Here is a 12330-nt window from a genome sequence, read left to right as displayed (position 1 = left end):
GCTGAGTCCCAGACTCTTCATTGAACCCCATGAGCTTTTGTCCCGTGTTTGTCACAAGTGCATTGAACAGCAGCGGCTGGATGACCCCGTGCTGGACAAGGTTAGTTTCTCTTTGCAGCAGAAAAATGGGGGGTATTTTCAATGGGCAGAGAATTCTGGGGCTCTGGAGTGTGTCCTTTGCCTCCCGTTGGACTGAATGAAACTTTCTCATAAAGGATGATGGTTGCCGCCGAGATCCTGACATTGAGACATCCTAGCATCCATGTCCAAGAGCAGTGCTCCGGGCACTAGTCACTTCAAATCTTCTTCTAATTTTCCCTTTCCCCCTGTCTCAGTCTTCCCAGGTGACTTTCCTTCTTAACTTCTTTAAGGCTCTGATGAAGCCTGCGGAATGCAAGGAGGTAGGATGTAAACCTCACACGCTATTAGTTGCAGATGTCGACACACCACTCTCCCATTTTTACTTAATGTGTCTGCCCTTTTGCTTTCTTGCTTCTGGTACAGTAATATTTCCTCTTGGCCTTACCTGTCATTTTGAACGCTACGTAACAGCATGCAGCTACCCACTAACCTCCCGTTGCCTGCACCGGCAGATTGTCCGCACAGCCGTGCTGCAGAGCGGCGCTGTCTGGCACACCAGGAATGAGTTGAAGCAGTGGTGAGGCTGTGACAAGCTAACAGAATGAGAACACCCAAGCTGTTACTGTGTCGGCACTCCTCCTGTTTTGCCCTAGGGACTGTGCAGACTGATACAGTGTGTAACAACACGTGTGCATCCTCTGGCAGTCTCACAGACGCTACAGTGGAGATGGATCCCACTGGATCCTATTCAGTGCTAGATTCCACCCATGCTCTCCTTGGTGCATTGATGACGATCTCTCCAGTGCATTACCTGGAGCAGGAGGTGCATCTTCAGTGCAGTGGAGGGAAGAAGAATGTGTATTAGTTGCAACTTTCCAAAAAACCCAGAATTCTGAAATGATTCTCAAGATCAGCCTTTCCAGCTTTGAAACAGTATTTTTTTAGCATCAAATACTGAATCACCAACATCTGAACACGTGTTCTTGTTTTTGCCCAGGCAACCAGTTGCATAAGTAACAGGAGCTCTGCTCTCACTATGGAGAGCAATCAGCCAGGCTACACAGGAATCTGATACTTGGGTTGCCCGTACAGTCTGTGTTAACGGAAGTATCTGCATGAGGTACAGCATCCAAAACAACTTTTCCAAGGTGTGATGGGTTCTGTTTGCCAGTGCTATGGCAGATGCAAATTTATGAGGATTAAAATGTGAGCATTGCAAAGTTTTGCTACTCATTAAACTTTGCAAAAAATGAGAAACATTATCTTACTACTAAGATCTCCCACTCTGCTTGAGGTGAGTCTACATTTTGGACTAGCCTGCAGTAACACAGAGCTGGTGGAACACAGCTGATTTTCTGTTCCTGAGAGTGGGGCTGACTTTGAAACTTTGCACACAAGTGACCTCCCTTCCCCTGAGTTGTGTCCTGTGACTTGCACAAAATCCTCTCCTTCAATTCCTAATAGCCATTTACACAGCTGGAGCAAATGTCTCCCCAGACCTTTGTAGTTTCCAATAAAGCTTTCCCTTTAGCAGCCACCTGCTGGTCTTTGAGCATGAGCTTAATGCTAGCTGACAGCAGTTATTTTTAGAGATGTGGTTCATTGAAACCTGCTGTTGTTGGAAAGCTGAAATACGCATTTTAACCACCTTGGTTGAAAAGCAGAGAGCTGTGGAGCTCAAGAGTATAATTTTTCCTGATTACAGGGTGTACTTTAGCTACAGTACGTAGGATGCAGAAGAAGGCTGTTTGTTTTGGTCTCTGTTTTCTGTAAATAAAAATGAAGTTTGTTGTTTAACGCAATTTCCTTTTCACGTGTGCTTGGATAACGGAGGATGGAAGCTTTCGAAGCAGCTGCACTGGCCATCTTTTGAGATAATACTAATGCACCAATTGTGCTGTTCCCCACATTTCCCTCCTTGCCCCATATCTTCCTGACTATTCCCACTGCTGCATCCTCAGATAAATCTACACCAAAAATAAAGTGGGCATTGGCTGTGTGTTATGTGAGTGGGTATCCCTGTCCTATCGTGACCTTCAGCTCAGCTGGGAAGAGAGCAACATTATCAGTAGCCCAGGTAAGGTTACTAAAGTGCTGGTGTTTTGTCCGTCTTTTCTTCCTCGTGCTCCATCTGCCAGTGATCACTAAGCAGTTTTTTCTTATGGCCAGAAAGCAAAAGACTCACCTCTTTGTTGGTCAAGAAATACATTGCAATCAGTTTTTCAGGAAAGGATGAAAACGTAGGAAGGTTGTAAGTACAAAATGGAAGAACATGTGGTTCAAATGAGTAAAAAGGCCAGATGTTTTTAAAAAAGGTATAAAGGTTGCATCAACAAAATGTCCATCCAACCATAAACTGACCAACTGCATGTACAGAATATTTAAATCTGCATGTAAAACAGACAGTTGTGCATGCATCTAAGTGCTGGTATATTTTGCATACCAAAACATATAATTTGTGCACCACAGTATTTGTTTGCATGTGTGCAGATTTTGCAGGTGCAACCATCAGTTCCTTCTTTGAAAATCTGGCTCCGCTTTCAGTGAGATACATATTTGCTGGGAAACTTTAATGAGTAAACATGTTTCAATCCCTATCCATCATTTTGGTTTCCATTTCAGGCACGGGTCAGAAAATTTGGACCCAAAATCTTACAGTTGCTGACAGAGTGGATGGAGACCTTCCCATATGACTTTCAGGAGGAGCGGATGATTGGCCACCTGAAAGACATGATTCACAGGATAGCCCCATGTGATGAGGTGAGGATGTCTGACCTAGGACATTGTGTGGAGATGTTTTGTTCATTTTCCCACTTGGTTCCTCCTTTTGGCGTATTCTGTTCTGTGTCTCTTCCTGGGAACTCTTACAGTTTTGTTCTGCTCTGACAGTTGAAACATGTAGTAGCTTCCCTGAAAGCCACACCTCTCAGTTTAGGTACCCCTGTGGCAGTGACACAGGGACACATTGGAGTGATCAGTAGAATTTATCTACTGCACATCAGATTATAAGAGAATAACGTTCCTGGTTTACAGAGGGAAAATTTGAGGCATAGCATAGACTGAATGTGGTGGTCATGATTTAAATAGCAACAGAGCTGTGATCTCCCAAGTTATAGTTTAGCAGAGGAGTGAAGTATTGTGACTGGAGACCAACCATCCTGGCCAAGCCGTGGCTCAGGGAGTGCTCCAGGATGTTTAGTTTAGCAAGCGAGGAGTGAAGCAATCAGCCAGTCGTCAAGTGATTGCGCTGGGGAGCTAAAAAGGATCATCAGTTGCCTGAAGGTACCTGATGAAGGCTTCCTCTCTCTAAGAAAATGAGGGGTTGTGAAAGAGTAACCACCAAAGGGTGTTTATGGTCCTTTTTTCTCTCACCTTCTCCATTTGTTTATGTCCTTGACCACCTGTGCCGAAACCTAATTTTTCATTCCTTATTTTACATGTCTTCAGTCTGTCAGGTTTTTTAAAAACAATCTTTGCATTTTGTCATCTTTTTCATTAGTGATTCTAACAAGTGTTTGGCTTACACCTTCCTGTCCTGTGTAAAGAGTTCGCAGGCCCTATGCTTGAGCTGGGTGATATTGTAAAGCAGGGAGCCAGACAGGAGGCGAGCAGGCACAGAGCAGCAGACTCTGATCACAGTTTGACTGATGCCACTGGAATCCCCATCAAAGTTCACAGTATCTATGGGCCACGAGATAGCTCCTGTTGAATCCAGTCTGTTTGGCTGATGTGGTGAGATAGCAAGGGACAGTCCTTACATTTAAAGAAAATACAGATATTTATGGGCATGTAGCTTCTCTGGGAGCGTGAAAGTGGTGGAAGACAGCAGTATGTGGCCTGCTGGGCAAAACTCAGTCTAGATGGCTGTATGGTCTTGGTGTTCAAATGCATGAGCCATGTGTGTGGCAGAGTAGGACACAGTGAGTGGAGTCTCTGGGAGACCTGCTTGCAAATTCAGGTGGCTGAATCCTATAAACTAATTCAGAAACATTAAAGATACCACAAAATCCATGAAAATAATAAGGATAAGAGCAAATAATATAGAGAGTCTCTAATTACTTCTAGGTTAACCATGGGATGTGGAAGAATTCAGTTCCATTGGCTACATCAAGGCCTGGCTTCAGGCCACAGATGGGTGCAATTTAGTAGAACAAAAATCGTATACCCATGAGTCCAAGAAAGGGGTGGAGAGAAGACAGGAGGAACTAGCAGGGTTGCAGCACAACAGAAATTAAATTGGACCCTCGAACCCACATGAAACACGAGAGAAATGGAAACAGCTGCTCTTGGGCTGGGCTGGCATCACAGCTGGCACTTTTGGGTGGCTCTAGGCTGGCATGGCTTGGCTGTCTGGGCTGGCCAGCCCGTGGGGGAGAAGGGGTGGGAAGGGGAAGCTGCGTGACCCTTTGATGGAGGTGAAGGGAACACAAAGTACTTTCAAAAAGAGCCAAGGTGGCCTCGATTCTGTTGAGCAGAGCAGTAAAACTTCTCCTTCACAGGGAAGAGGCAATGAACTTGCTCCTGCCAGTCACCAAGAAAGGTGCCTTGCAGCCCTTCAGCATCTGAAGCGAGAGAAACCCATACGCACCCACCAAAATCATGTCCACTGGAAAGAAGGAACCAGCCAAAAGGACAGAGAACAGGGGCTTTATGGGTGCTCTTTAAAAGCAGTACCTGCCCTGGTGAGAGCCATAAATGCTAAAAATCAACTTTTTGCATCCAAAGCAATAGTTTATTTGCGTAACCTGAGCAAGTGCTGCACACCTTCGCTCTGGAGTGGGCATAGCTGTGTACCAATGCTTATGGGTACGCTGCGGGGAGAATCATTGTTTTTCAAATTTTACTAGGTACTATAATTGCAAGTGATTATGCCTGAGAAAAATTAATAATTAATTTAAGAAGCAGCTCATATCCTGCAAATGCAAATTTCCTTTTTTAAGGGACAGCACGAAAGAGTGGTGGTGCCCATTAGTTGTTGGAAGGAAGTTGTGCCCGTTGTGGATCATAGAAATTAAAGATTGAAAGATTTGTGAGGTCATCTAGTCCATGTAGGTTAATGCAGGATTTTCCCCTGCAGTGTGTGCTCCTGTCCTTTGTAGAGTCCACTTTCTAAAGGCTCTGTGATGTGCTTATAAAGGTGTCCATGCTGAGAAGCATTTCTTAGTAAATGCTGTGATTTGCATTCAGAGTTAGACATTTTAATTAAAATTTGAGCTCCTCAGCCACCTGCTGAGGCCTGCCATCTTCCAAAGAACTTTTCCAGTTAAGAACAAAACATTTTCTTTAAATATTAAACAGTAGTATGCTTCTATTGACTGTTAATGTGGCATCGAAGTGAGAGAGAGTCCAGCATGCAGCCCCTGTACAATAGGGGGTCACTTTGTGGCAAGGTAATTACCAGCATGTTGAAGGTAATGAACAATGTTGTTTTCACTTAGTGAGCATAGTTTAAAGAAGGCAAGAAATGTTTTTAAAAGGGCAAAAGCAGGATTTTTTTTTTTTTAATTTCTCCTCCAACACGCACAAAAAAGCTTTTTAGGCAAGGGTGCACCCAACCTATTTTTAGTGAATCTCTTCAAAAGCTCTGAGTAATCTTTTTTGTGTCCATTAAGTCTTTCTCTTATTTCATTCTTTAGTAGGTGGTTGGCTTACCTGAGTCTTTGTTTACTCTTGTCTATATATATTATTGTGCCATATTCCCTACAATACTAGGTGAAACTAGATTTCTTGATAAGGATTTATTGAAAGTCTGGGTAATATGCATGTCTTTCAAGCAATTTTATGCTGCTTTTTGGCTTTTCATCCAAACAGTGAAGAATTTAATACTGCAGAGAAATGGCTGGTCCAAGATTTCTTATCCAAACTCCTTTTTGAAAGAGAACCAGGTTTTCAGTTAGAAGTTTTTTAGTCAGATGTTTTATCTTCTGTAGAAGACTTGGATTTTAGTGCCATGCCTGCCCCCCAACCCCAAAATTAATCCCCCTGTTTACAAAATATGTTCATGAAATACCAAATATATTGCTATTTGAGTTTCCACTGAAAAATAACTTTCTATTCATAGAGCTTGATAAGATATGCTGAGATTTGCAAACACACCTGGATGTAAACCAGAGAAATATTTACATGGTGATCAGTAGTTTGGGTCCAGGACAGTCTTTGTAAATCAAAAGCGTGACCATCTGTTTGAATGAGGAGTTAGATGAAGACGGCCAGTAGTCTCTCTTCCCTGGAGCTAGTATACATCAGGAACAGATAAAAACAAAGAATATTTTTTAATTTTCTCATTTTTTTTAAACATCTTCCTCACTCAATTTTCACTCCTCCTGTGTGATTTGCTTCCAAATATAACATATGTTGTCATTCTCCAAGACAAGTCCTTCCTGCCTTCTAAGTACTTGCTTCATTTTGGACTTACCAGCTCTGTTTTGCAAAAACGCCTAACTACATCCTGCTTATGTGGTCCGTGTTCCAGCCCAGCTCAAGAGAGCATCTTCCTTGAGTGAAATGAGAGGTTCCTCAGCAATGTGAAACCTTCTGCTAGGAAAGATGTATGAAAGTTACAGTGTTGCAGCAAAAGTTGAAGCACTTGGGATCTTCTGAAGGTTTCCAGTCTCAGACTGTAATGGAAACAGGGTAGACATGAGCATGTTATTCTTCATTGTGAAGCAGTAGGAGATGCTACTTCCAGTGTGCAGATGGGATCCTGTGTAGGTGAGAAGAGCACTGACTCTGCCTTCTGGTACCTTGAACACCTAAAACATGAGTGCTGTCAATGCGTAACACTGAAGACTATCCACAGTCTACAAAAATCTGAAGAAGACAAAGGCTGTATCTAAACCATGGGATTCGGGAGTACTTCCCAAGACCTCACTTGGGCTGCATCCAGCTTGGGATGCAACACAGGTGTGTGTTGGCCTTCATGGGAAGGCACACTCCGGCCAAGTCCCTGTTGTGATGATGAGGACTGCGTGGAGCGTGCCAGGGTGTACATCTGCTGTGCAGTACAGATGTAACAGAAGACGGCTTCGTGCCAGCTCTGGTTTCACACTGACAGATTACAAACTGATGGTACTGGCAACTTGATGTTACTAAGTTCTCTTTGGACGGGGAGCAAGGAGTTATTGCACTTGTGAGCAGCCAGAGGCTCTCTCCACTGTGTGTCTTTGTGCTGGAAGAGGAGCTGGTAGTAGGCCAGCCTGCAAACTTTTCCCAAGTGACCATGCTCTTTGAAGTTGAGCAGTGTTGTGGTTTAACCCGGAAGGCAGCTGAAGACCACACAGCTGTTCGCTCCCTCCCCTCCCTCAGTGGGATGGGGGAGACAATTGGGGGAAAAAAAGTAAAATTGATGGGTTGAGATAAAGGCAGTTTAATAGGGTAGAAAAGGAAGAAGGAATAATAATGATGATGATAATAATAATAATAGAATATATACAATAAGTTATTCACAATGCAATTGCTCACCACCTGCTGACCAATACCCAGCTAGTTCCCAAGCAGCAGCCCCCTGGCCAGCTTTCTCCCTAGTTTATATACAGGATATGGTCTGGAATATCCCTTTGGCCAGTTGGGGTCAGCTGTCCTGGCTGTGTCCCCTCCCAGGTTCTTGTGCCCCCCCTCCAGCCTCTTCACTGGTGGGGAAATATGAGAAGCTGAAAAGTCCTTGACTTAGTGTAAACACTGCTCAGCAACAACTAAAACATCAGTGTCTTATCAATATCATTCTTATCCTAAATCCAAAACACAGTACTATACCAGCTACCAGGAAAAAAATTAACTCTATCCCAGCTGAAACCAGGACAAGCAAGCACCCATTGAACCCATGCCTGATGCTCCTTTTTCTGGCTGGGAAAGCCCATGAGGCCATATTCCTCAGCAGGGTACACCCCATGCTCCACATAAGGTTTTTGCCCAAGAACGTTTCTAATTAATCCTTGTCTTTAGAGCCGATCCACCAATTCTCTCAATTATCTCAGTTTTATGATGTCTGCATCTGTCAGTCATGAAGAGCTGAAGGCATTTCTTTCTGCCAATCCTCCATGGCCAGCAGCTCCACTCAGTGTCTGTAAAGAGCATCTCCAGCTCTGAGAACAGCCTGAGCAACTTAGTAATGATCATCCTGCTGAGCACATGGCTGTGCTTGGAATATGATATGAGCTTCCTTCAGTAGCAGTTAACATTTTGGATATTAAATACTCAAAGCTACATGATGCTCAGACCATTCCAACTGGGCAGCAAGTAGCAGCATGCTTCTGCTGCTCTCAGCTCAAAAGGTTGGAGAGAATAGTGTTAGAAACATTTCTTATTCCTAATAAGTAAGAGTTGGCTAGGTACCACTAACAGGTAGAGTTCTTGGCCAACACGTAGCTGACACAAAGGATAGGTACTGAATGCTGCTGTGTTCCAGAAAGCTGCAATAACTCATGTTTTAGCATTAGCTCTCTGATCCTGAGGTTGGCAGGAACATGTGAGTATCAGTGCCAGTCCAACCCACCAGTCCTGCCTGCCTCTTCTCTTGACTGCAGCCTGTTTCTGTGGTCCAGAGCGCAGAACTGTAATTAAGCCAACTGCTTATTCTGAAATAGGCTTGTTGAAAATAAAATGGTAACCTGTTGCTGGCTTAGGGGTATTTTGCAGAAGGGAAAATTCAGCATAAAACCACTTCTTTGTCAAGTTCTGTGGGTGGTTTATGTGTCTTCCTCTCCCTGCCTCTCCAGGCCTACTGGAAAAAGATGAATCAGCTTTTGCAAACCCTGAATCAGAAGCTTGCGACCCTCAGCCATGGGCAAGAAGGGATTGTCAAGATCAGTGCTGCTGTCTCTGATAAGCTGGTTGCCTTTAAAAGTAAACCTCCATCAATTCAGAGAGAAATCCTGAGCGTCTGCAGTGACCCTTATACTCTGGCTCAGCAGCTGACACATGTGGAGCTGGTAAGTGGGAATGGTTCCCAATGTCGGCAGTCAGAGATATTATTTTAAGCCATCAGCTGCTAAGTATTCCAGACACAACCAAAAAATGTCTGCACTGCTGCAGCACATCCCGTGCTGTATCAGCACTGCAGCAGGAGGCAGGGTTTGACAGGTTGAGAAGCTTGCAAAGCAAGCTGTATATCCATGTTCCTGTGCACCTCAAGGTGGGTCACTTTTCACCCTGCTTATCTGTGAAATGCGAGTCATAGTCACAGGAAGGTCAAAGGGCTCCCACTTCTGTAAGGTACCCTGAGCCCCGCAACCTGAAGGTGCTATTGAAATTGCTGGTCATTAGCCCTTTTATTAATTTGGAAGAAATTTTAACAGTTCAAATCTGTTCCAACAGGTACACAAAGCATCTGAGTTGTCTGATGTGGTTTTCATTGTTCCCTTTTGGACTTTGTGCATGGACGTACAAGGGTGTTCAAATACCACCCACAAAGTCCTGCTGTTTCCCTCCGTGGACTGCAGCTCACTCTCAAACAGGCTTTTGGTGGTAATCACTCCAATTGCAGTACCCAGATGCTGGACAGACTGTTGTGTTGCACACCCTTCTCCCAGGTTCAGGTCCTCCGTGTAGACCTCTTGGATGTTCACAGAAGAACATAAAAAATTGCTGCCATCTGCAGATCTCTTGGTGCTGTAATGATTCCCTGCTGCCTGTCCTCCTGTAGACAGTATTCATTCTTGAAAGGCTGGAAAAAACAACCATGAAATGGACTGTAGATTGGAGTGAATATCATGGAGTTAGCCTTGGGAATTCTGAAGGTAGTTGATGCTCTATTTGGCAAGAAGTGGAATAGTTCAGAACCCCCAAATTTAGGATCATCTTCTCACCTTAGTTTTCAGAACATGCAACTTTGGCTCTCTGCTTTATATGACTTAAGCCAGACAGTAGAAGTCCTTCTGCCTTGAGGGTTTTTTTCCTTGCTTTTCTTTCCCTCCACAGTACAACTGTTTTCCAAGAGGAGATTCCCTGTAACTGGGGCACCACTGCACTTTTAAGACTGATGCAGCTAGAGGTTTTCATCCCACTTTACTATAATCAGTGATATCTACCTTCTGTTTCACTTACTGCATCTGGTACAGGAACTACTCTGCACTGAAACTGTTTGAAGCTTATTTGTTAGTAAGAACTATTTGCTATTTATTTAATAACAGTTATTTGCTAGTAAGAGTCCTATATGGTTATCAGTGGCAAGGTGAGAAGCCAAGAGAAATGGCATAGGAATTGCCATAACATTTTCACTTAAGCAAAACTACCATTAATTTTGTTGTTGCTTGAGTGTTCTAAGTTTGGGCTGTAGTAATTCCAAAATATCTCCTCTGAAATACCTTTCTGGCCTACAACAAATATTTTTTTCTAATAAACACGTTTAAGGGAATTGAAAAGCCTAATAAGAAGGCCAGTGGTGTGGCTGGAACTGCCAGGTTTGTTCAGGAGCTGGTGGAAGTGAACTGTTCTTTACTAAGATAGATCTGGATGCTTTATTTACTCTTGTTTTGAGTAATGCCTGGGACACTCTACAGCATAAGCAATGTCTTTGCAGATGCACATGCTTATATTAATGCCTTCCTTCCCCAGTGGCACAGAGCCACCACCTTGGGGCTTCACCTGAGCTTCACTGGGTAGGGAGGTAGGGTCAGGGCACTGTGTGTGCAGATGAGCAATGGATTGCCATGGTTACCAGATCACAATTATTGCTACCATTTTAACAGCTGGGAAACAAGGCTGTTGAGTAATGCTGGACCACAGCGGGTCTGTGGCAACACCAAGCACAAAACTGAGGTCTGCTGGCTCCCAGATGGAGCCTTGTGCATCCAGCACCCTTCTGTCTGTGCAGTGGAGAGGGCTTTTCCTGTGGCTTGTCAGTAATGAGATATATTTATTCTCATTTTCTTCCTTCTGCTGAAATAACTCTATTTGTTCTTATGAATTTTAATATCTGGTGCTAGTTGGCTGTCTACCAGTTCAGTAACACCATTCAGAGCTGACAGATAATGGGGATGACTTACCAAGAGAAACAGAAGAGATTTTGGGGTGTTTTATTTCTTTCTCTCTCTCTCCCCCCCCAGGAAAGGCTAAGTCACATTGGACCTGAGGAGTTTGTGCAGGCATTTGTACATAAAGACCCTCTGGATGGCACCAAGGTATGATCTGTCTGCATGCAAAGTGTCTCCTGCAATCACTATTTGTTCTAGATGAACTGATGTAATGAGATCCATGAGAGCAAGGCCTGGGGCACGTGTTGACCACGGCCAGGCCAGCTGATGACCTGTATTCTCACAGCAAGGATGAGACCTGTTGGTAGAGCTCGCGCTGGCAGGTCATTGCCATTCCTTCCTGGTGAAAGTATATTCTAGCCTGAGACTGGCCAGCACTCTGATATTCTGCTTTCTGGCTTGTTCCTCCTAACCTGCTTTGACCAGGGCAGATGGCTTGCGGCTGTACACAGCCAGGGAATGTCTGTTCCCAGCGTTGAAGCGTAAAGACTCTGGACGTGATGTAATGCCCATAGTGTGTGCCCAGACACCACAGTAATGAGTCAGTGCGTCATGAATCAACATACTCTTCTCTCTCTACACAATAGCTTTTAACCCAAAGCACCGCAGGGAACGGAGTGTCTGATCAGGGCTTCATCCAAAGTCTGTGAAAGCCAGTTGGATTCTTTCCACTGATTCCAGTGGGGTTTGAAGCAGCGTTTCAGTGAGTGCCTCAATAAGGAAAGAGACTTCCTGGCTGGAGAGGGAGAGTCGGAGATTTCACATACTGCCAGAAAAGAAAGAGAATGGAAGATTCTTCCCCAGAACTGCATATGGACTCCCACTGAGATTATAGATCAATGGCAGAATTTTGTCATTGGATGCTGAACATAACAGGAAGAACTCTCTTTATAGTGCTGCCCTCAGAGCACCACAATAGCTTGTAATGGTAAAAAAATGGATGGATGGATGGATGGATGGATGGATGGATGGATGGATGGATGGATGGATGGATGGATAAAAAGTGCAACATTGGGCTCTTTCCTTCTGTTATTGGAGTTATGAAGATTCTGCAGTTGGTTTCAGAGAGAGGGGAGTGGGCAGAGATGGTGTTTCAAGTATTCTGAGCATTGATCACATCCTTTAGGAAGGAACCTGAAGGTAGCAAAGATGTGTCAGAAACATGAAACCAAACCAGCCACAGTGAGTTTTCAGCAAGGGACAAGACTGAAAATGAACAGTTGTCATATCTGTTGTGAAGTAAAATAAAGAGATCAAATGAGGGCACTAAATTTGAGTG

General features: G+C 44.0%; 1 protein-coding gene across 2 annotated transcripts in view; it reads left to right on the top strand.

The window, feature by feature from the left end:
- Positions 1 to 12330, top strand: part of RASGEF1C (RasGEF domain family, member 1C) — a 28186-nt gene that overhangs the window by 1847 nt on the left and 14009 nt on the right. Inside the window, exons 3-6 of one of the 2 annotated variants that reach the window (XM_010281943.1) lie at positions 1 to 100; positions 2704 to 2841; positions 8796 to 9008; positions 11124 to 11198. The exon at positions 1 to 100 is cut by the window's left edge and continues 2 nt beyond it. In XM_010281943.1, the coding sequence (XP_010280245.1) occupies positions 1 to 100; positions 2704 to 2841; positions 8796 to 9008; positions 11124 to 11198 (526 nt within the window). The remainder of the gene's footprint in view (positions 101 to 2703; positions 2842 to 8795; positions 9009 to 11123; positions 11199 to 12330) is intronic. The other variant, XM_010281942.1, reaches the window with a different exon arrangement.

The sequence above is a fragment of the Phaethon lepturus genome, unplaced genomic scaffold, assembly GCF_000687285.1.
Source record: "Phaethon lepturus isolate BGI_N335 unplaced genomic scaffold, ASM68728v1 scaffold17912, whole genome shotgun sequence".
Classification (NCBI taxonomy): Eukaryota; Metazoa; Chordata; class Aves; order Phaethontiformes; family Phaethontidae; genus Phaethon; species Phaethon lepturus.
The sequence above is the reverse complement of the archived record's forward strand: the minus strand, read 5'-3'. Positions and strand labels throughout refer to the sequence as shown.